Here is a 24,208-nt window from a genome sequence, read left to right on the forward strand (position 1 = left end):
TGGTGATTGTGGTGACGGTGGTGGTAGTGGTGATGATGATGGTGTTGGTATGATTAATATGGTGATGATGATGGTGAGAGGTGGTGGTGGTGATTGTGGTCACAGTAGTGGTAATGGTGTTGATGATGGTGATGGTATGATTAATATGGTGGTGATGATGGTGAGAGGTGGTGGTGGGAGTGGTGATTGTGGTGAAGATGACTGGTGACGGGTGAGAGGTGGTGGTGGTGGTGATAGTGGTGATAATGATGATGGTGATGGTATGATTAATTGGTGGTGATGATGCTGAGAGGTGGTGGTGGTAGTGATTGTGGTGACGGTGGTGGTAGTGGTGATGATGATGGTGTTGGTATGATTAATATGGTGGTGATGATGGTGAGAGGTGGTGGTGGTAGTGGTGATTGTGGTGAAGATGACTGTACTGACAGTGGTGAGAGGTGGTGGTGATGGTGATGATAGTGGTGATGATGATGGTATCATCAATATGGTATGGTGGAGGTGATGGAGGTTATAGTGGTGGTGGTGACAATGGTAGTGATTGTGGTGATGGTGAGAGGTGGTGGTGACAGTGGGGGTAGTGACTGTGGCGGAGATGGTGGAGAATTGATTATGGTATGTAGTGGTGGTGGTGGTGGCGATGGCGGCAGTGTGATGAGCAGTAGGCTGTGGGGGTGATGATGGTGAGAGGTGGTGGTGGTGATTGTGGTGATGGTGGTGGTAGTGGTGATGATGATGGTGATGATAATGATTAATATGGTGGTGATGATGGTGAGAGGTGGTGGTGACAGTGGGGGTAGTGACTGTGGCGGAGATGGTGGAGAATTGATTATGGTATGTAGTGGTGGTGGTGATGGCGATGGCGGCAGTGTGATGAGCAGTAGGGTATGGGGGTGATGATGGTGAGAGGCTATGGTGGTGGCGGTGGTGACGTGGTGAAAGTTGATGGTGGTGATGATGATAGTGACATTGGCCATGATGGCGGTGTGATGACCAATACGGTACAGTGGTGATGATGTTGATTATGATTTGATGGGAGCAGGAGATGAGGAACTTGTATCTTGATGCTTCCCTGAAAGTTGGGGATCAGATCTGAGCTGTGTAAAGCAGGACCACGCTCTGAATTCCATTCGTGTAAACTTGTAAGTCACGATTTTTAACCATTTTTGGGTGCTCCTGACGCGTGCCCAAAACAAACCTACTGCACCAAGAATGGAGCTTTAGAGTCATGAGTTCAGAAGTCTCATAGACCATTGATCCTGCTTCTGCTTACTGTCAGGAGGATGCGTGAAGGCCACTTCCAGACGGGTGTCCTCGCGTGCAGACCTCCCCCAGGGTTGGTTGGTGTGTAGCCGTCAGTGTACAGCATCCGTCAGGAGGACCCACATCCCTGCAGGTCAGCTTTTGTCTGAGCATCCCTGGAGAGCTGCATATTACCTTCTTACATGTGTCTTTCCAGTTACACGCAGTCCTTACTCAGCGTCATCGATAGATTCTTGAAGCTTCGACTTGAAGCAAAAGGACTTAATAACGAGACCAGTTTTTTTCTCGTCAGCATCATAACGAAACAACTTACAAGCAAACAAGGTTAAAAGTTATCTGAGGACCTGCCGTACACAGTTTTACTGAAAGTCACACATTTCCAAGAACCTGTCAACCGCATGGAGGACTTACTGTACAAAAATCACTGTGCGTGACAAACACTACAAAGTTGTTTAGAGACAGTAGTACTGCGTCCCCTACCCCAGTCCAGTCCCCCACCCTAAGCGTTGACAGTGGGGTGTCCATCCCCCCTCCCGCCCCCGAGCCTATCCCTAGAAGGCCATAGGGTGCCCACTCTGTGCAGGGACTGGGCAAACACCAGCCCGAGCCTGGCTTGAGCAGGGCGGCACAGATGTCATTGGCACTCGTATCCCTTCGGGGAGGCGCACAATGAAGAATAAAACACAGGTGATTTCAGAGGGTGGCACGTGCCTGAGGCGGTCAGCCCCGATGGTGTGGTGGGACAGGTACTAGCGATCGTGTTAGCGGTGAGGGCCACTGAGGAGGATGGAGAAGTTGACCCATGACAGCAAGGAGCCCCGCTCATGCTGATCTGTGAGGAGGGGTCCTCCAGTCACAGAAAGCCGCTGAGAAGAAAAGGACCTTCATGGAAGGAACCGGGGCCCAGCAAGGGAGGCAGATGCCGCATGGTGTGAGGAGGACGAGGGTCCATGCCACAGAGGACTGTCATCCATTTGTGGTGGGCTCAGTTGTGACCTCCAGAAAGAGATGGATTGAAGTCCTAACCCCCAGTACCTCAGAATATGGCCTTGTATGGAACTAGGGTCATGGCAGATGTCCTTAGCTGTACAGGAGGGGATGGGATGGACCCTCAGAGGCAAGGCAGACACACAGGAAGCACCGCGTGGAGACATAGTTGGCGGCTGGGGCAGGGAATGCAGAGTTAAACACTACCATCAGAAAGTAAGAAAGCAAGGGACAGGTCCTCCGGGGAGCCTCCATGGGAGCTCAGTCTTAAGGCCTCCAGAACCCGGAGGAAAGCATTTCTGTGGTTTCACGGCACCCAGCGTGTGGCGAGTTGTGGCAGGTGCAAACCGAGAGTGCCCCCCGCCCAGTCTCATGTGTCCTCTGCACAGTAGGGAGCCGGCAAAGGTGTGTCACTGCTAACATGAGTGTATTAACATTGAAAACTCCCCTCTGGCAGCTGTGCAGAGGAGGCTGTGGGGCTGAAGGAGGCAGAGGTGATGGTGGTTTCCCCAGGCATCAGGGACACGGGAGGAGAGACACAGACTGTGGCTTGGAAGCAGAGCTGGCAGGACTTGCTCAGGGAGCTGATAGGGCCGGGAGGTGCGGGACCCAGAGGCAAGGGCGGGGAGGTTGGGGACACAGAGGAGAGGGCCAGGAGGTGGGGGACACAGAGGAGAGGGCCGGGAGGTGGGGGACACAGAGGATAGGGCCGGGAGGTGGGGGACGCAGAGGATAGGGCCGGGAGGTGGGGGACGCAGAGGCGAGGGCCAGGAGGTGGGGACGCAGAGGCGAGGGCCGGGAGGTGGGGGCGCAGAGGCGAGGGCCGGGAGGTGGGGGACGCAGAGGCGGGGGGCCGGGAGGTGGGGGATGCAGAGGCGGGGGGCCGGGAGGTGGGGGACGCAGAGGTGGGGGGCCGGGAGGTGGGGGACGCAGAGGCGGGGGGGCCGGGAGTTGGGGGACACAGAGACGGGGGGCCAGGAGGTGGGGGATGCAGAGGAGGGGGGCCGGGAACGTGGGGGACCCAGAGGAGAGGGCCGGGAGGTGGGGGACCCAGAGGCGAGGGCCGGGAGGTGGGGGACGGAGAGGAGAGGGCCAGGAGGTGGGGGACGGAGAGGAGAGGGCCGGGAGGTGGGGGACCCAGAGGAGAGGGCTGGGTGGGGGACGCAGAGGAGAGGGCTGGGAGACCAGGAGGCCAAGAGGGGTAGAAGGTCACATTCGGGAAGGGCAGGGATTTCACCTTTTTTTTTTTTTTCTGTATAAATTCGATCATCCCACGTGTATTGGAGTTTACTTTTCAAATTTAACGACCCATGGACCTCGAGTTCTCCCACAGCTGTTTGAAAGGCTACAGGGCGTGATGTGGAATGTGTGGTCTCTAACAGGTGATGCCAGTCCCTCTCGTTGGGCATTTAAATTGTCCCAACTGTTTTTAACAATTACCAGCAGTTGCATCGAGCGCGGTTGCAGGTTTCGGTGCTGTGAACACCTCTGCCGGGTTGGACACTTGCATTGCACATTCAGCGCATGCTTCCGTGGCTGGCCTTGGACTTGGGTGAGAACACCATGAGAAACAGCCAGACTTGGGACATCTGTGTTGACAGGGTCATGGGTGAGAACAGAGTTTCTCTCAGCGACATACCAGGAAGAGCTGGCTTCCCCGCACAAGCAGTGCTACCAAGGGTCCATTTGTTACTGAGTCATTCATTCAGCACACTCATTCAGAACGTGTGTGGTAGGTACATGCTGGGCTCTGAGAGTAAGCAGACAAACCCAGTGTGACCCACGCACTCAGCCTGAGCACAGCAGGCCGCTGGTCCTGTCCTGGGACAGCCACTGTCTCAGCCAGAGCTCAGACGTCATCTACAGCTGGACAGTGCCAATGACTTTCCTTCTTCCCTCATCCCGTCTTCCACCCTCACTCTTCCACGTGTCTGTGTGCACATGTGTGAGTAGGAGAGAGGCTGTGTGCTTTCATAAACGAATGCTGATTTTCTGACAAAAGAGACATGAAATGAATATGTTGTTAACAAGCAGTGTCACCCCCTCTCTGGCTGTCCTTACAGAGTGTCTTGGAATTACTTCATGCATTCCTCTTCATTGGTGGTCTTTGACCTTTGAGGGTGGAACTCTGCATCTTCGTGTCCCTCCTGGATGAATATTGGACTCTAACATTTAAAGGGGGGGACGCAGGGATGGGCAGGATCTGAGCACCCTCCTGAAAAGCCAGATTTCATAGAAGTATTGAACTTAACCAAAAGTTTTGGAAATCCAATTCATTATTAGAGTTCTATAAATATAAACATTATTTATGTTATATTTCTTGCCCTGAATTCAGTATGTGCTCAAGTGTGGTTCTTAAAAATGACTGAGCCTCCTAAGAGTGAAGTCTGTGTGTGAACAGGAGGGCCAGGGTCGCTGGGTTCCAGGTGCAACAAGACCCCTTCTCTGTCCCCAGCTTTTCTTTTGTTTGGCTCACTGAGAAAAAGAAAACTCCGGGACCACAGAACTAACACAGAAGTCGGTTAGAAAATTGGTCATGTATACGCCCACAAAAATACACATTTTCTATAAAAGGAAATTATTCACTTACCTCTTCCAGTCAGTGTTTTCCCACAGTTGAGTTTTTTGTTGTTGTTGTTGTTGTTGGTTTTTTTTTTTTTTTGGAGACACATCTCATTCTGTTGCCCAGACTGGAGTGCAGTGGCATGATCTCAGCTCTTACTGCAGCCTCCACCTTCCAGATTCAAGCAGTTCTTGTGCCTCCACGACCCCCTCCCCAAGTAGCTGGGATACAGGTACATGCCACCACACCCATTATTATACAAATATTTTTTCTATTTTTTACTAGAGACAGGGTTTTGCCATGTTGCCCAGCCTGGTCTTGAACTCCTGGCGTCAGGTGATCTGCCTGCCTCAGCCTCCCAAAGTGCTGGGATTACAAGAGTGAGCCACTGCACCCAGCCCAGGATGCTTTCATTTTCGTGGGTCTTTGTCTTTGGAGAGCCTTAACCTCATGCAGCAGGGAAGGATGGTGGCACCAAGATGCCAACACTTTATCCCCTCTGTGTTGTGGTCCCACATCCTCCTCGTGGCTGTGCTGGGGTGGAGGTAGTATCTGAGCACAGAGGGGACCCACAGGGACCCATGGCCCAGAGCCCGGGCACCCCCAGCCACCCTGTGCCCCTGCACATGGGGTGATCTTAAGTCCCCCACCCCAGCTCTCTCCACCCTACACTCTCCCTTAGGTTTTCGCCTGTTCTTTCCCTGGCCACGCACCTGGCGGTGCTGAGAGGAGGGCCTTGTGGGCACTTCCACACTGAGCCAATTCAGTCATTAACCCCACTGAAACCCGACACGGCCTGCGCTCAGGTCACTGTGGAGGGGTCACTGCTGGCCTGCCCCTTTTTTGTTTTTTTTTTTTTTTTTTGGCAGTTTGCATGTCCTGCACTATCTGTAAAAATATAACTTTTTTTCTAAGAATTTAAAATGAATATGCGAAAACCCCAAATCATACATATATAGTAAGATGCATGCAGTAAAACAGTCAGGCCCTGGACTCCGCAGCTCTGTGGAATGGGTGGTTTCATATTCCTTTTTCTGGCGACTTCCTTGGGGCTTTTACAAATGAAGGAGCTTTGGAGAAAAATAGCCAGTGGGCACCTCCTATCTTGTGCCCAAATATTCCTATTTAGGACAGTGTTTTCTGGATGCCTGGGTGACTGCAGACCTCCTCCTGTGTGACTTTGTCACTGTGTTTCCCGTTTCAGGAAAGCTGCTCATTTTGTCTGTTGACTGGGGATCTTGAGAGCATTCCTGGTTTCAGAGCTTCACAGGGAGAGAAGCCACCACAGGTGTGCCTCGCTGAATTTCACAAAGCCAGCTTAGCATGACCCAAGTCTCCAGTTTTACTGAACTTTGCCATTGTTATTAAAAAGATGATTTTAGTGTGCTGATTAGAAGCTGGGATCTAAAATCAACATAAGCACAAACTTTTTTTCCCAGTGGGTCAAAGCTCATTTCTGACCATTAAAAGCTAATCCTGAAAATTAGCTGGAACATGGTCCAGGCATACATTGTCATCCGTTAAAGGCAAAAATAATCATTTCAAGCAGTGTTCTGTGTCTGTGGAAACAGCTGGTCTACCCCAAAGAAGCAGAAGGCTAGACTCTCCTCCCACAACCTCAAATAAAATATAAGGAGATAGCACAGTATCTGGAAGAACTGGTGTTGGTAAGTTATTGCCTCCCAAGAGTGTTAGTACTTTGAAAGCCAGCTTCACCATCACAAATTAAACAGTGCTTCTTTCAGTCCCAAGTGAATGCCAGTTGGGGGAGTCTTTCGAGTTTTTAGCAGTTCAGTAGCAAATGTGACACAGAATATGTGTGCCACAGTAAGATTCAAATTGTCTTTAGCTTGTAAACTTTAGTGAGGAGAAGAAATGATACATTGCGACAAGATAATAGTTTTCTCTGTATGTACTCCAGGCTGTCAGATACTTCTGGTCTTTAATTTGGCAACTTTACTCTTGGCCTCTTATTCTAGGCAACAACTAAAATGAAGAAAAAACAATCTTCCTGTTCAAGATGCTTGTTAGAGTGTATTTGATAGACTTGGTTTTCTAGGAAAGCTCTAGACTTACGGAAAAATTGAGGAGATATTATAGGTAGTTCCTGTAGGGCTTCCTACCACTTCCCCCCGTTTTTAGGCAGAGTCTCACTCTGTCACCCAGGCTGGAGTACACTGGTGCAGTTCTGGCTCCCTGCAACCTCCGCCTCCCGGGCTCAAGTGATTCTTGTGCCTCCCAAGTAGCTGGGACTGCAGGAGTGCACCAGCACGCCTGGCTAAGTTTTTTATTTTTGGTAAAAACGGGGTTTCACCATGTTGGCCAGACTGCTCTCAAACTCCTGACCTCAAATGATCCGCCTGCCTTGGCCTCCCAGAGTGCTCAGCCTCTCCCCTGTTAATTTACCTTTTCCGTTAGTGTGGTACCTTTCTTACAGTTAATGAGCCAACATTTTTATTAATTCAAGTCTGTACTTTGTTTGCATCTCTGTAGCTCTAGCCTCATGCCCTGTCTCTGTTCCAGGTTCCACATTCTATTCTGCTGTTACGTCTCCTTAGCCTTCTCTTGGCTGGGACATTTTCTCAGACTTTTCTTGTCTTTGATGACCTTGAAGGCCTGGAGGCATGCTGGGCCAGGTGTATGATAGGGGTGCTTCTCCTGGAATTTGTGCAATGCTTTCCCCAGGATTAGTCTTGAGTTATGAGTTCTGTGGAGAAAGACCACAGGGTAAGGTGCTGTTTCCTTCCTATCCTGTCAAGGGTTATCTACCATCAACTTTATTTTTGGCTGTTCATGTTGCCCCTGATCATTTGACTTGAGGTAGTTTGTCAAGCTTCTCCACTGTAAAGTCACTGTGCCCCTCCCCAGCCCACACTGAGCTTTTGGAAGGAAGCCACTGGGCCCCTGAGGAGCGGGGAGTTAGACCCACTGTCCTTGAGGGCAGGGTATCTATGTAAATTATTTAGAATTCTTTTGCAGGGGAGATTTGTCTCTTCTCCCCCATTTATGAATATGTTCAATTATCTATTTGTATTAGTATGGACTTATGAATATTTCTTTTGTACTCTAGGCTGCTATCCAATAATGCTTTCTTCTGTGGCTCAGATTATTCCACCTGTGGCTCCTGGGGGCTCTTCCAGCTGCTCCCATGTCCTTTGCCCTGTACCCCATCCCTGTGGGTTTTCTTTTGTTTGAGCACTTTCCTTATTCTAAGATTATGCCAAGAAAGATACAAGATGCACCTTATGTGTTTCCTGCCGTAATCTTAGAATCAGCCGTTTCCCAAAAGAGCTCTGGTTCCTTTCACTGGAGAGTGGTGTTAGAAATCAGTGTCTCAGAGCTAGGTGTGCTCACTGCTTCTGGGGTGCCCTTTCCTGGTTCTCTTGGCCAACAGAGTAAGGAAAGAAATATGTGTATACTAACCTGCATATGCACATATATCTACAAATATTTCTCTGTGTAACCATGTGTATCCATATTTAACAGATCTCATATTTTTACTGGCATAAAATTGGAAATAACTAAGAGTTTTAACATCAGGAATGGCTACATTCTGTTATACTACCTCTGTGCTGCGGATGTTGTAAGGGACAGTTTGGAAAATGATGGAAACATAGTACTTTACATTAAAAAGTCGTACAGGTCTCTGTTGGAGTTACGCTTACAATGTGATAATTGTGTGTGTGCGCGCAGATAAGAACTTTAAAGGAAAAGGTGGATTAGCCATGACCTATTCTTAATAGTAAACTCACATAAAATGAACTTTGCTTCTGCAATGATATTGGTCTTCCGTTGAGTTCTTGCTGAAACCTGAATGAAGTTGATGTATTTCATTTTAAATGAAAGAAATGAGACTTTTTAAAATTCCTTTGTTGTGTTAGCAGGGCAGTGCTTTTTCAGGCCCTCCCAGATTAATAACGAATGACCTTGGTTCCTCATTCACAGTAGCCACAGAGCATGACGCAAAGTTGTGAGGTTACGGTCAAGGCAGCTTTATGGGAGGAAATCCGTGGCTGTCTAAAGGAATGTATTTCCATAGTAGCAAGAAGAGTCCAAAGTTGGGAAATCTTCTTTTGTTCCACTCTGATCTTTGTAGTAATACTTGACTGAATAAATGCTATGTATCTTATTGTTTCCATGATTCTCAAGCCATAGATGAGGATACTTTTGGGAATTTCCGGAGAATTCCTTCAATTTTGAAAAGCTAAAGTTATCGCTAGTAGATTATGTTCACCAGTCTGCAGTTCAGATGGCTACATGTAAGAGGAACGTGATTGAGTGAATAACCCTGAAGTGTATCATTTCACCCGCTGTAGTTGTCAGAACTCAACTACAAAGATGGCAGATCAAATGCTTCAAGAAGGGTGGTTGTTTGCCATTGCGGAGGCTGGTGGTCCAGCGATCACAGCCCCTCAATTACGGCCCTGCGTGAGAGCGCAAGGAGCAGTCATTACATAATTACACCTTTGATTAGTTGCTTGAACTGGCCTTTGCCTTTGAAATATGATAACACAATTTGGAGCTTTATTAAAAAACAATTTTTTTGAAATTGTTGAAAAAGATTTTGTGTTTAAAAAAAAAAACCAAAAGGCCTGCGATATATTCTGTTGGAAGAGATTAAAAAGAAGAAAGGGATGAGGGGAAGAGAAAGAAGAATGTTTCCCATTATCACTCATTTCTGTCTCGGGAAGGCTGCAGTGACCCCTCCTCACCAGCCTCCCCCTCCCGGCGTCACCAGCCCCCAGCCTGCTTGCTCTCCGCTTCCCAGAGCAGTGAGCCGGTCCTTGGAAGGGGGATGTGAGAAGGGGCACAGGTCAGGGGACCTGTGGCTGCTTCCAGGCACCACTTCTGCTCAGCACACACACTTGTGTGACCACAGTTGAACAAATCTCATAAGAAATAGGTACATTCCACTCCATACCTCATTCAGTTCTGAAAAGCTAATTTGAACTTCATTTTTTTCTAAGTGCAAATTTGGTTTACTGTGTGTGTGTTTTCAATTTTGATTGCCAAGTGTTCAGTCCTAACATACGTTATGGTTGGAGTACATGTAACACTGTGCAGCTGAATAACTAGATCTACGAAAGGCTGGGAATGCCTCATGATGCCGGGGCCCAGCCACACCCGAGACCTCCTCAGTCTCTGGGGTCATATACTCAGAAGAAGAGGAGACCCAGGAGCCATGCATGGAGCCCCAGTGTCAATTCCCTGACAAGCCATCCTCCAAAAAAAAGCTTTTCCTTTGCAAAGTGAACAGGGACTCCATGAAAACAGGGAGAGAAGTTTCTGTTTTTCACTGATGGGTTTCTTGTGTTCATCTGACAATGTGCAGAATGAAAAATCTACATTAGAATTTACCGTGAAGGTCTAGCCTGCTTCAGCTCACTTCTTTGCACTCTCTGTGCTGTACTGAAATACCAGTGGATTTGGGGTGCACCTGCACCCTCGATCTCCGCTTCATGTGTTTTCTAGGCCAAAGGGAAAACCAACTCTCTACCTAGTTGGAACTTCGGGTTTTATTGCATATCCTGGAGGTCTTGCTTCGTTTTTATCTTCACTGTTTTCCAGGGTTGATGGTATTTCCTGTGTGAACCTACATTAGCCGGCAGTTTTCACAGAGTAAGAGGCCTAAAGAAGCCACCAGTGTGAAAGTCGTATCTGCTCTAAAGAAAGCCATTATGCCTTATTGGAACCCAGGTTAAAATCCGTAATTCGAGACTGATGACTTTTATTTCATGAGTTTTACTTAGTTAGGTATTTTATCTTCTGTGTTGTGTGGCTCGGAATTACGAAGACTGTTGGCCTTGACACAAACTGATCACGGCAGAGTTATTTTGCTTCCCGAACAGGTGTCCTCTATATTTGCCTGGCCTCGGGTTTTGTCTAATCCCTTCAAAGGCCCTTTGAACTGACATTTCAACGTGACTCCTTCTCTGTGAGGTGTCCGCTAGGAAGCGGCCATCATGTCAAGCCCCTTCACAGCTAAAGTAGTGAGTTCACATAGTGGAAGAATCTTCTGGGTTGCATCTTACGAAAAAAAGAAATCCACTGCCTTTTTATAGGAGAACAGAACATTTACACCATCTTGTTGAGCAAATGAATGTTCAAATGGCCAGCACAAAAGAAACCCCCAATCTCTCACCTCACAATGAAATCTCCACGGACAAAAGATCATGGGATACCGGGCACACTAAACTGAAAGTGAGACAAAACCACAGCGGAATCTGCTCACACCTGCCGAGGTTCCTGGGGGATGATCTTCGTATAAAGGATCCTGGTGTTTCGGTCAGCCTGAAGCACTCTGAGGAGCAGAGACGCTCCCCTCTGCACCGCTGATATTTATGCTGATGGCGTCTTTAAAAATAAATTAATTCACGTCCGATATGGACAGAGAGTAGTGCTGTCTGACAAGGTGATCATTTGACTTTTCTTAGAGGTACAAATTTACACTCCCTTGTATGAATAGAGAGGCCATTTGTTTCATTCAGAGACAAGACATCGTTAGAAATGAGTGGCACACCTCTTCAACCCAGCCCCTTCCTCCATGGAGGTAAAAAGATCCTATTAGTTCTCATAATTGATTCTGAGGGCTGCAGCGTGCCTCATTTAGCCGGCCCTGCTCGGTTCTCGCCAGGGTGTAATTCATGCACACACTTGAATGTCCAACATGGCTGACGCGCCTTGGACACAGCCTGGGCGCTGCATCATTTTTTAATCAGCTATCTGAGGAATATTTATCTGATCACCAAAGAGTGCTGTCAGGAGGAGACCAGAGGTGACATTAATAAGCCTGTGGTTTCTTGGCACGATGATGGAGGAAGAGTTTAGAATGAAACCCTGCTCATTTGAGCGTGCCAGCAGACTAAAGAATGTTTTTATTCGCTCATGAAGAGCCAGTCAAAAGAGTCTCAGGTGCTCAGTTTCCAGGCATTCACCTGTGTTAGTTAAAAAAAAAAAAGAGAGAAACAAATTAACAAATTTTATTTCAAAATAAAAATGTAAGTCCCTCATATCGCAGGAACCCAGATGAAAAGCTGTAGCTTCCAAAAATAAGGAGAGGTGTAATAATTGGGAGCTGTGAGCTCTAAATGATTCCAGCTACTCTAACTTAGTAGAAAGACATAGTAAGCTGCACACTCTCCCCGCTTCTGTCTGTCTGTCTTTGGAAAGGTCGTGACTGGCTGTTAGTGATGACAAGGAGTTGAGTGTCATCCAGGCACAAGATTTGTGGTTTATAACTGTCAGATGCCTTAAGAAATGTTCTGTGAATTAGAGTTTCTGTCCGGTTCTCTTCTTTAAACGCATTACTCTGGTGGGCACCAAATGAGACCCTCACAAGTGGGGTGACACCTACCCCATCTGCCAACCTGAAGATGCAAAATATACATCAATAGCCAGTGTAGACATGAGCACACTTTGTCCACGTTGGGATTGTGGTACCAGAAGGTGCCACAGTGACCTCTCTTTGTAATTCAAAGACTGCCTTATAAATTCAGTTTCCTCAACAAGAGGGGCGCTGTGTGCTTTTTAAGGAAATTAGTACCATTGTTGTGTTGCATAAGGGTAAACGTTTTGTCTTCGAGTTGGAGAGTGAGTCTCTCTGCATTGTCTTATCCTGAGTTTTTCAAAGTTTTGATCCTTTTAATCCTTAGAAAATACATTCCAGCCAGGAGGAGGATGGATTTTCCATGCGTTTTAAATTCCCAGCGGTCAGCGGTGATTCCCTTGGATTACCTCTCGCTGTGATACCCACATGAAGCACTCCTGTGTTTAAACTGAGTTCACGGTTCACGTCTTGGCAGCATTGTGGGGACAGTGCTGTCCTCCCCTGAGTGGCTCCCTCTCCCCAGGCCCACTGACTATTCTGCCTGTCCAGATTAGAGCTCAGAAAGTTCCATTTAATCTGCAGAGTAAAGTGAGAAGAGATCAGTCTCGCTGTCTGCACTGGAGCTGACAATCAGGTTGTACCACATCTGAAATTATACTTGTGGAATTTCCTGTCCATTGAGATTTGCATGTGTGTTTTTAAACATTTAAGACCGTGCCGAGACATCCTGCCGTTTGAACAGCTACGGGAGGCATTGTGAAACTTTGCGGAAGAGAGTTTTGCTTATGCAGAGGCAAGAGCAGAATGGAAGACACTAGCGGAGTGCTCACGCCGCGCTGCCTTTTTATTCAATAACAGGTGAAATGTTGATAGCTGAATAATAGCTTCTGTGAGAAATAACATTAGTAACAGGAAATAAGTTAGCCTGTGTTTAAGAGGAAGAAACTGTATTCCTGAAAGTAAAACAGGAATTTTGCTAAAAATTTTAATTAAAATAAAGATGACCCAGAAAGTTTAGTCTTTTGAGCTAGTACCCCTGAGATCCCTGAGAACCACCCTTTATTCCAAAGGCCTGAGACCAGAGGGAGGCTGCCAGTGGTGGGCAGTGGTGGGCAGTGGCCACGTGGCACCCAGCATCAGGTCGGAGCCTCCGAGTTCCATGTGGCACAGTGTCTCCTTATCCCCTGGAAGCAAATCAGGCAGCAGCATCTGACATAACCCGAAGTGTTATTGATGATAATAGGATTGTATTTTCTCGCTGAGAAGCTTCTAAACAAGGGAACTTAGAGCAATCAATGCCCAGGGAGACCGATGCACATATCAGGACCTTGGTATCAGCCAGAAAACATCCATTTGTTTAAGAGGAAGAAAAAGGCATGACATTTTACACATTAAAATGGATTATTTCATCAATAGGTTAATAGAAAGCCAGGCTGCAAGTTCACTTCCTGCTTATATATCCTATGGTAATGGGAGAGCAGAGTGTGAAAAATGCAAGCCGTAAGGGCGAGGAAAGAGGCTTCCTGCACTCCGCCAGCCATCCCTCCCTTCCGAGGGGTGCCCACCTCGTTCTGCCTATTTATATGTAAATGCTGCAGAAAGAGGTAAGCTGTACTCTGGGGAGTGCAGCCTCCTCATGCCAAGTTCTTTCTGGAAGTTGTGAAATACGGTCCCAGACACCACAGCTGCAGCAGTTAAAAATTAAGCCTGTGCTCAGCCGGGTGCAGTGGATCACATGCGGTCGGGAGTTTGAGACCAGCCTCACCAACATGGAGAAAAACCCCATCTCTACTAAAAATACAAAATTAGCCGGGTGTGGTGGCGCACGTCTGTGATCCCACCACTTTGGGAGGCCAAGGTGAGTGGATCACATGCGGTCGGGAGTTTGAGACCAGCCTCACCAACATGGAGAGAAACCCCATCTCTACTAAAAATACAAAATTAGCCGGGTGTGGTGGCGCACGCCTGTGATCCCAGATTCTCGGGAGGCTGAGGTGGGAGAATTGCTTGAACCCAGAAGGCGGAGATTACAGTGAGCCAAAATCATGCCATTGCACTCCGGCCTGGGCAACAAGAGCAAAACTCTGTGTAAAAAAAAGATTAAGGCCGTGCTTAATTCTGCATCATTATGCCTGGGGCCGCTGGTACCTATCCGTCAAGCATTTCGAAATTACATTTGAGAACCGTGATGGGTTTGGTTTCCTTCGTTCCTCATGTATGATATTTGTAACAATGGGTACCTGAAGATCCTTTTCCCAGGTTTGAGGTTACCTCAGACAGGTACTTAAGTAGGACCTTGTAGGTAGTGTGGAAACCTGAAGGTAAAGACATGAGGAAGACTTCACCTGTGAAAACTTCAGTGTAGACTCATATCCTGCAAAACCGCAGACGCCTGCTACTTTAGGGGTTGTTTCTTATGAAATTATTTGTTGCTTTTTTTTTCTTTTTTTTATTGTACTTTAAGTTCTGGGGTACATGTGCAGATCATGCAGGATTGTTGCATAGGTACACACATGGCAATGTGATTTGCTGCCTCCATTCCCCTGTCACTTACATCTGGCATTTCTCCCCATGTTATCCCTCCCCGACCTCCCCACTCACCCACTGTCCCTCGTTGCCCGCCCCCCACAACAGACCCCAGTGTGTGATCACTGTCGCCTAGGCTGGCATGCAGTGGTGCAATCTCATCTCACTGCGACCTCCACCTCCCGAGTAGCTGGGATTATAGGCGTACACCACCATGTCCAGCTACTTTTTGTATTTTTAGTAGACATGGGGTTTTGCCATGTTGGCCAGGCTGGTCCCAAACTCCTGGCCTCAAGTGATCTGCCCACCTCAGCCTCCCAAAGTCCTGGGATTACAGGAGTGAGCACCGGGCCTATTTGTTGATTTCTGCAAAGGAATTGTTAGATGTGTTTAGTTATAACCACTTAATGTCACCTTAAATCAAGAGGCAGCTAAAACACAGCGAGTTTTTACTCACGACTGATGTAACATTTGCATCCTGAGTTTACAGTGTTTTGTTGCAGAGTTTTATTTGCTTCCTTAAAGGTTCAGGTTTCTCGCTTATGTTTTGTGCTGTCCTACAACAAAATCCGGTGTGCTTAGAAGCACTTGAGATTTATTTCCACAACAAACTCATCGCAGGGACCTAGTCTTCACCCTGGGTCATGTTCTGGCCACCAGAACTTCATGCACACACAGAACCTACACCCACGGCCTAAACCGTGCTGTTTGAAATGGAGGATTTGGGCACAAACACTACAGCAGGCAAGAAGAGTTAACCCGTCAGAAGTCAGGAGTGCTCTGGGGTTGATTATGGAGCTGACCATTGTCCACACCATACCTTGGGAACCAGAGGGCCAGTCTGGCTGCCTGCCTTGCAGGCTTAAGACCTGCCTGCGGAAATGGAAAGGCCGGCCTGTCCTGGATAAGCGCTGCTCACCTACATTAAACAAACAGCTTGGACTGGTTTCTCTTCCTGCCTGTGGAAGTTGAGAGAGACAAATGGTCCTGTGAGACCCCTTCTTCAGAAGGTGAATGACTGTGACCACCACTAAACATTCTGGTGTGCCTGCCTGCACAGCTGGCCAAGCCCTCCAGCCCTGTGATCTGTGGCTGTGCCTTTCCCTGGGTTTGCCTGAAGACCTGAGCCACCCTGTTTAACTCTTGGGTTTTTATAAAATATATCCCAAAGGGCAGAGAGAACATCTGAAGTCGATGTCTTCCCTACCGCAGATGTCAGCATTTCTGAGTTGATATTTGGGAGCGGGGGATGGGGGCCTGGTGGGGTGGAGAATGTGTCCCTGGAGGATTGGAGTCCCATCTCAGTGACCCAGCCAGGCATTGCACACAACCTGAATGCTGGGTCTGCTGCACCCCCTTGGTTCTCTTTTGAACCCAGCATCCCACTGTTGGTGACTTGGTGTTTTGTCCTTTTGCCTGAGAACTTGAGGAGGTATTTGCTCTTCTGGTTCCTCGGAGCTCCACTGAGAGCCTGCAACTCTCCTAAGTGTCAAAGAGAATGGACTCCTACTTTCAAGACAGCAAAATAGCACTAGGGTTTTGCTGCTATAGGTATTACCTGGATCAAAATCTGTGTGGTGAAAACAGCTTCCACTTTTAACAGCTCTTGGTTTTAAAAACCTACCTTTTGCAACACATAGGCATGAATAATCAGGGTCTCTTGATTTGACATGGTCCTAATATTTAGCCAAATCAAAGGGCTGATGGCGACTGGCATCATAGCTCTTTCACAGGGTGTCATCATTTCTCCAGACAAAGGCCAATTTTTGTGCTGTTTTGAGTAGCCACATGTGAAACCAAGCAGGGTGTTATATGTAAACTTTTTGGTGCCACAAAAGAAGTAGCACTTGAATATAAATTTTCTCAGCAAGGCAATTTACTTCTATAGAAGGGTGCATCTCACAGATGGAGCAATGGCGAGCGCACACCCGGGAAGGGAAGGGGATTCTTATCCCTGACGCAGGTAGTCCCTACTGCTGTGTCGTTGCCCTTTTGACTAGGGTTGGACCACACAGTCTAAGCTAATTCTGATTGGCTATTTTAAAGAGCAGGGGTATGAGCCAGAGTGGCGGGGTGAGTGGTTTGGTGGGAAGAACAGCTATGGAACGGGTAACAAAAGGTGACTCAGGTCAAAGCAGGTGACCAGGGGTGTCTCAGGTCGAAGCAGGTGATCAGGGTGAATCAGGACAGAGCAGATGACCAGGGGAACAGATGTGAACTACTGATCAGAACTGGCGGAAAAGGTTGTTTACCAAAACTACGAGGAAGTTAAACTTTAAAATGGAGGGCAAAGAACTGAACATGCTAACATGCTGATTCTTTGAAGAGAAACGTAGAACTCATGGTATCCAACAGGGGCGACGTGGACTTCTGTGCATGGGAGCTTCTCTGACAGTTAGATGCAGACCTGATGACCCTGGTACTCTGCCCTTCCTGAGTTCCTCTGTGTCCGCCTTGTGGGATTTGGAGGGCTCAGGCCAGGGAGCCCCATGGCCCCCACCTGCTTCGCGCAGACAGCTCGTTGGCAACATCACATGCTAGTTTGACCTTTTTTTTTTCTCCCCTTTTCATTTGTTTTCTTTTCCTTTTTGTTTCTCTCTTTTTCCCCCTCTCCCCTTTCTGCTCTCGGGATGCAGCCAAACGCAAAGCATGGAAACTAAACCGTGTTGGTAGCCTGCGAAATATATACAGCAGCAGCGCCAACACCGAAGGTAATGCCTCCGCGCCTCCACCCGCCTCTGCCCGCCTCACCCCTGCCACCCCTTCCTTTCCCACACAGGCATGGAAATGCAGTTTGCCCAGTGCCGCATGCTCCCTTATTGTGTTTGCAGAGTCATTCCTGTGGTCTTCCCATCTTTTTGTTTGTGTGTTTTATTTTACCATTCATGTTCCTTTCAGCTTACTTAAATTTTGACCTTTCCCTTCGGTCGTAGTGATGTTTAAATTACTTCAGAAACCTATTTTCTCCTCTTTTTTCTTTTCCTTTATACATGTGGGCACTCAGTGTAATATTTCCCAAGTTATTACAGTTTTTAAAAGTGTTAGTATCAGGTGTAATGATCTGTAGCCAAATACAATAGTGTGCCGTGACATTTAAGTAACAGTCTTAATTTGTTTTGTGGAAGCATTCTCCATAATGCTCTCTGCAGCTCTAATCCACAGGCAAGCAGGCCCGGGCCATTTGCATGGGCTGCTATCGCTTGTAAATTCAGTATTTTGTTGTGTTTCTAAAGGTCGTCTGGTGCCAAAGTTCACAAATTGACTTGCGTTGCTGTTTTCACCGAGACAGCCGTCATTGCTTTTGTATAATAGCAGATTGAATTTTTCCCCCACCTTCATTTGAACAACACAATTATAAATTGCCTTTTTTTTATGATTACAAATGTCAAGGGTCAGAATTATTTTGTTGCCAGGCAAAGGAAAACCACCACCATCAGCCCGAGCACACATAGGGGAGGCGGGGGTATCGTACGTGTGATGCAGAGCAGGTCACAATCCAGCGATCTTGGTATAATAGGGGGAAATTTTTTTTCACTTAAGTGCAAGCCAAATGGGTCAAGTAATCGCGAGCTCGTGCCCTAACACTAATTGACTTATTTGGGGATTATTATAACTGTAATATTTTTCTTAATGTCACTGTTTTCTGGGCTGTTGGTTTTAGCAATTGCCAAGCAGTGGCATTAAATCTCTTGTAAATTTTAAATTGCACGCTATTTCTGTAAACAAGTCCCTCTCTTCACATCCTGGTCATTAACCTTTGCTGATTTATAGCACCATCGTCTTTTTCTTTCTTTCACAATTACTCCTGTCTTGCCGCTGAAAGCCCTGCTCTCAGCCAGGAAAGAAAAAAAAGAAAAAGAAAAAAGTCTGGAAAACAAATCTACAGTTTCACTGTGGCTTGTTAAAGAGCCATTTTTTAATCATAATTCTTTTTTTTCATTTCTCAAGGGGAAATTGTTTGTTAAGATACCACTGGAGCCTGGCCTCATTGGTATCTTCTTTCAAAGCACTCGAGAAATACCAAATGAAAGAAAAGAATAGAATCTAAGAAACGGTCATATTCAGTATCATTTTTGTTACACCTTAAAGGGTATTAGTGTACTCTTTTCACTGTTTTTTAAATGTTTTTCGACTTAGGTTGCATATCATTTCTCTTCCCCCGTGTCCTTATCAAATTGGGATTTTTATTTATTTTTCTATGCATGTGGGTTTGTGACAACCAATTTGTTTATTGACTTCCATTCTCAAAAAAAAAATTGCAAGGTCTAGTTTCAAATGCAGCTGTACACAAAATTAGGGGGATGGCAAGGGGGCATACCTCCTTAGCCTTGACGGTAAATGGTTCCCCGAGACTTGCTGATGGGCCTTCCTGGAGGCACTGGTGGGTGATGCTGGACCCAGTAGAACCAGGAGTGAGGGTTTGCAGAAGTGTGAACTTCTCTGCCTTAGCTACTCAGGTAGTACACAGCATCTGCTCTGCCCAGCACCTCACAGGGACAGCGAGTGTGGATTCCTCTCTGAAATCTGCCAGTACTGGGTAGTGTTGTGAATTTGGGGTCCCTCTGTCAGTAGCTACGACAGGCATTTTTGGAGTTATGAAATACTGATTGTATGCATCCAGTTGTCCATCACATTTTTCTCAGATATAGTAAGTTTCTGTTGGGTGTTCTAGGTTTGTGAATTTTCAATTAAAAGACAGCATTCTTTATTTACTTTGGGTTTCTTTTAAGATCAATATCTGTGTATAGACAATGTCATTTTCATACAATTTTTAATAATATATTACAGAATTCAGGCCGGACATGGTGGCTCACACTTGTAATCCCAGCACTTTGGGAGGCTGAGGCAGGCAGATCGCCTGAGGTCAGGAGTTTGAGACCAGCCTGACCAATGTGGTGAAACCCTGTCTATACTAAAAATTTTAAAAATTATCCGGACGTAGTGTCAGGCAGCTGTAATCCCAGCTGGTCACGAGGCTGAGGCAGGAGAATCATTTGAACCTGGGAGGTCGAGGTTGCAGTGAGCCAAGATCTCACTCACCACTAGACTCCAACCTGGATGACAGAGCGAGACTCTGTCTGAATAAAATAGTAGATTACAGAGTTCATAAAATTATGCAAAATAATTACCAAATACCTTTCTGATTTGCAGCCTTTTGACATATGATGTTATCACATATTCATTGTCTATAGAATTACCTTTTGAAAATTTGCATCCTGAACATTTTAACTTTTGTTTTAACCTGACGTCTTGAGTGTTACACTAAAATACCCATCCCCAAATGGAGCATCTTTTAACGTGGTCCACTTGAGTGATTTACTCAAAGGCACCCAGAAAACACCACCCAAGTAAGTTGGACACCAGAGCTTCCTCTCTGGGTCTAGAGCAAGAACTTGAGTTTCAGGAATAAGAGGAGACCACCTGATAGGAGCCAGGAGTGGACTCAGCTGTTCTGGGACTCTCCTGGGGACCGAGGTTTCGGAGAGACGGGCAGAGCCAAGGTTTGAGCCTACGGCATTCTCGGGACCCCTTTTTCTTGTATCTCCCCTCTCTCTCCCAGCCCCTGGACTACGTGAACTCACTTAATCTTCACACTCCCCTGCCAGGTAGGTATTGTGTTACAGATGGAGAATTGGGATCTTGTTAAGTCCAGTGATTTTCTGCAGAGCAGGGTAGCACGTACCCAAGCCAGAGCATGTGCTGAGAGCCGTTGACTCTGGACCTGCTCCCAGATCCACATGGAAGGAGTTTGTGGATGGATGTCAGGAGTGGATACCAACAAAATTTACAAGGGAAACGCACAGACAAGATTACAAAACAAAAATATGTTATCTTTTGTCCATTACGGCAGTCACTGAAGTTGAGACAGAAACTCGGGATCTATATTATTGCCCTAATGTACAAAGTTTTGTTGCTTTTTAACAATCAACCTTCTCAAGATAGGTGCAATTTAAATTTCTTCATTCCATCTCGGAAGCCTGGGAAGTGGGAGGGAAGGTGTTTTGATACAGTCCTCCAATTAGCAGCTTTCTCCCAGCCCAAGGGAGAAAAAGATCTAAATATCAGGCGACTGAGGCTAGACTCGCGAATGTTCAACTTCCAGTGTATTGGAGAAAGAACAAAGAGAGCCAGGTAGCAGAAGAGTGGACGTTGTGCAGGAGGAAAGTCGAGAAGGAGGCCCTGTTAGCTGCACTGCAGGGCAGAACCGCACAAACCTGGACTCCTCTTGAGCCCTCACCTGCCCCAAACAGCTAAACACAGATCACGGTATCACCCGCTATGAGCTGGTGGACACATGGGCTCTTCAAGAGCTTTTCAGCACCCTGTTTTTGCAGAAGAGTAGTACTTCCAGTACATAAATAAAGGAGAGAGGTGTTAGGAAACAAGGGGGCATTTTTTGGGGTGCCAAGCCCATTCCCGGCACCAGAATGAGTACTTAAGGTAGGCCTCTCCACACAGGTGATGACACCTGCCTCCAAGTGTTAGCCAGATTCAGTATTGGCCTGAAGTCCCACTTGGGGCCTGTCTGTAAAGGCCCATTTCTGTGGATTTAGAGCTTACCCCAGCAACAGGCCTGGGAAGCCTCTGTTTTAGGTGCTTTTCTTCACCATGGTGGGCCAGGTCACTGGAACCCAGCATCCCGGACACTGTGATTCCAAGCATAGGCATGGCCATGGGGAGACAGCAGACCTTTTTCTGGGGATTTCATCACAGGTCCAGCCTCCGGCCTCAGGCCTGCAGTCAGAACCACACCTGCCTCCTGCTGAACAGCCCCAATGATCGCTGCTTCTCTGAGCAGATGTGGGCAGGCCTGTATTGTGAGCCCTTCCCGCCACCACCCATATTCTTTGTCACAGTTCTGAGACTTCCATCTCATTCATAAACATTACAGGCCCACGTCTGAGAACGACAGCCTTGCTGAGTGTTGGGTAGGCTGCCTCCTTGTTCTTGGCTCTTGCGTCCCTGCCAGGATGTGCCACTGCCTTTGCTGGGTGCTGGGGCAAATGGAGGGGATAAGGGCGCACCCGCCCACTGGCCTCAGGGAACTTCAGTCAGTCCAGGAGGCTGCACAAAGGATCTCACGCAGAAGGCAGGAAGATGAACTCTGGAAGAGGCCCTGGATGCCCGGGGGGCTGTGTGGAGAGCGGAGCTGCATTCAATGTCAGGGTCAGGACAGGCATCACAGTCTGTGGGAAGAGACAGGAACCACAGCGACCGCAACCTCAGGGCTGAGCAATTTCCTGCATCCTGTCATGCACCCCTAGCAGAGGGCGGTCTTTTCCTCCTTGTTCGATAAAAGAAGAGGCCGAGCCTGGGAGAAGGGCAGGCATGAGCCCCAGGAACTCTTCAGGAGATGGGGCTCAAATTCCAGGTGGAGGCAGCAGCCTGCACCTGGACAGGGCTCCGTGCAGAGCCTGCAGTGCTCAGGCTTGAGTGTGAGGTGCATGCAGAGGCTTCTTTTGGGACCAGTGGAGGGGACTAGATGATCCACAGATCTGCAGACAGCTGGCAAAGGGAGAAGACAGCCCTGCCTGACTGTGTGACCAGTTATGTTTTTCCTGAAGGACTCACTGCAGTGTCGGTCAAGGCCCCCGCCAAACACCCCAGCAGTCTCCCCAAGGCCCTGTGCAGGTCTCCACTGTCTGAGGCTGCCTTCCAGAACCTGGTCTCAGCAGTGAGCGTTCTCCAGGCTCAGATGGCGTTGTCTTTCACACTGAATCACTGCTCTCATTTGCCAGAGGCGGGCATGGGCACCGGACTCAATCCTGAACTCGTAAGTCAGGTGGTCTTGGTTCAGTCTCACACCACCACTTTTTAGCTCTAACTTGGTTTCTTGATGTGTCTTCTCTGTACCTCAGTTTCCCCACCTATAAACTGGGGTGATGACACCCTTGCACAGCGCTGAGTGAGGCGTCACCAAGCTGACACACCGAGAGACATGGCACGTGGCCCTGCATTAGTCTTGCCTAGGACGGGAAGCACCACTACTCAAATACCCAGATCATCTCTGTTCAGAGAAAATTCCAGTGCTTGAATGTTGTTTATCCCGCCAGGAACAGAGGTTTGATAGGAAACGTTGCTCACGAAACATGGGGAGAGTTTAAAAGTCTTTTTTTCTAGACTTTTAAACCTACCCTTCCTGCTTCCATTCGCTGTCATCTGCAAAGAATTGTTAGTTGTGGAAATCTGGCTGGAAGCATGAGCTGTGGAGGCAGACACACCTGGGTCTCATCCCCTCTCTGCCGCTTCCCAGCTGTGTGGCTGGGGATGCCTTTCTGGATCTGTCCTTCCTCTTGCATGGAGACAGTGAAACCTACCTTGAAGGGTACTTGAAGAAGAAATGAAGTGAAGCCTGTGAGGTGCTTCCCACAGAGCCGGGCACGTGGTGAAGCTGACCACCCTGGCTGCTATTAAATTGCTCTACAGACTTATTTAATAGGAAAATGACCCAAAGACTCCATGGAGAATATCTGCGCGACTATTCTGTAGGCCTTTTTAATGTATCAGTGCAGAGCAGGCTGGCCAAAGCCACCCTCCTCAGTGATGAGCAGCACCAACGAACTAATGCAGATGGGCCGGACGCGGTGGCTCACGCCTGTAATCGCAGCACTTCGGGAGATCGAGGAGGGTGGATCACTGGGGTCAAGCATTTGAGACCATCCTGGCCAACATGGTGAAACCCCATCTCTACTAAAAATACAAAAATTAGCTGGGTTTGGTGGTGAGTGTCTGTAATCCCAGCTACTCGGGAGACTGAGGCACGAGAATCACTTGAACTGGGGAGTAGAGGTTGCAGTGAGCCTTTACATTCCAGCCTGGGCGACAGAGCAAGACTCTGTCTCAAAGAAAAATTAATGCAGATAACTTCAGAGTTGGGAAACCCTTGCATGGGGAATAACTCCAGAATTGACATTTTGGGGAGAGAAGCAAGATTGCTCATTTTTCTAGCCCCCGACTTGTGAAAGGATGATACTGCTCAGTGCAAGTATCACCTCGTGCTGAGCAGCACCCAGGAGAGGAAGCGCCCATGGACAGTGGAGGGTGCCGCTGAAGGTTCCTGGTAAGCCCAGGGGCCTGGGTCTCCTGATGGCCACACTGGACTCTAGCAGAGGAAGCCGCCCTAGGCCTGCCCAGCGTGGCTGTGCTCACTTATTCCTACAGTTAGGAGTCCGAGGGGACCTCCGCTACGTGGGGAGTGTGTCAGGATGAGGAACACACGGTTACCGCTTAGTAACGAGATAAATCGTGATAAATTGTAGCACGTGCCGCTTGCTGCTTTCTTTTTTTTTTTTGAGACAGAGTTTTGCTCTTGTTACCCAGGCTGGAGTGCAATGGCACAATCTCGGCTCACCGCAACCTCCGCCTCCTGGGTTCAGGCAATTTTCCTGCCTCAGCTTCCCGAGTAGCTGGGATTACAGGCACGCGCCACCATGCCCAGCTAATTTTTTGTATCTTTAGTCGAGATGGGGTTTCACCATGTTGACCAGGATGGTCTCGATCTCTTGACCCCGTGATCCACCCGCCTCGGCCTCCCAAAGTGCTGG

The 24,208-nt window shown here is 47.8% G+C and overlaps 1 protein-coding gene across 14 annotated transcripts in view; it reads left to right on the top strand.

The window, feature by feature from the left end:
- AGAP1 (ArfGAP with GTPase domain, ankyrin repeat and PH domain 1) overlaps positions 1-24,208 on the top strand; it is a 639,539-nt gene that overhangs the window by 513,916 nt on the left and 101,415 nt on the right. For 7 of the 14 annotated variants that reach the window (XM_054258069.2, XM_054258068.2, XM_035306605.3 and 4 more), the window contains one exon: positions 17,300-17,374. The exons of the other annotated variants lie outside the window; for them this stretch is intronic. In XM_054258069.2, the coding sequence (XP_054114044.1) occupies positions 17,300-17,374 (75 nt within the window). The remainder of the gene's footprint in view (positions 1-17,299; positions 17,375-24,208) is intronic. 14 annotated transcript variants of the gene reach the window in all.

The sequence above is a fragment of the Callithrix jacchus genome, chromosome 6 (genome assembly GCF_049354715.1).
Source record: "Callithrix jacchus isolate 240 chromosome 6, calJac240_pri, whole genome shotgun sequence".
Taxonomy (NCBI): Eukaryota; Metazoa; Chordata; class Mammalia; order Primates; family Cebidae; genus Callithrix; species Callithrix jacchus.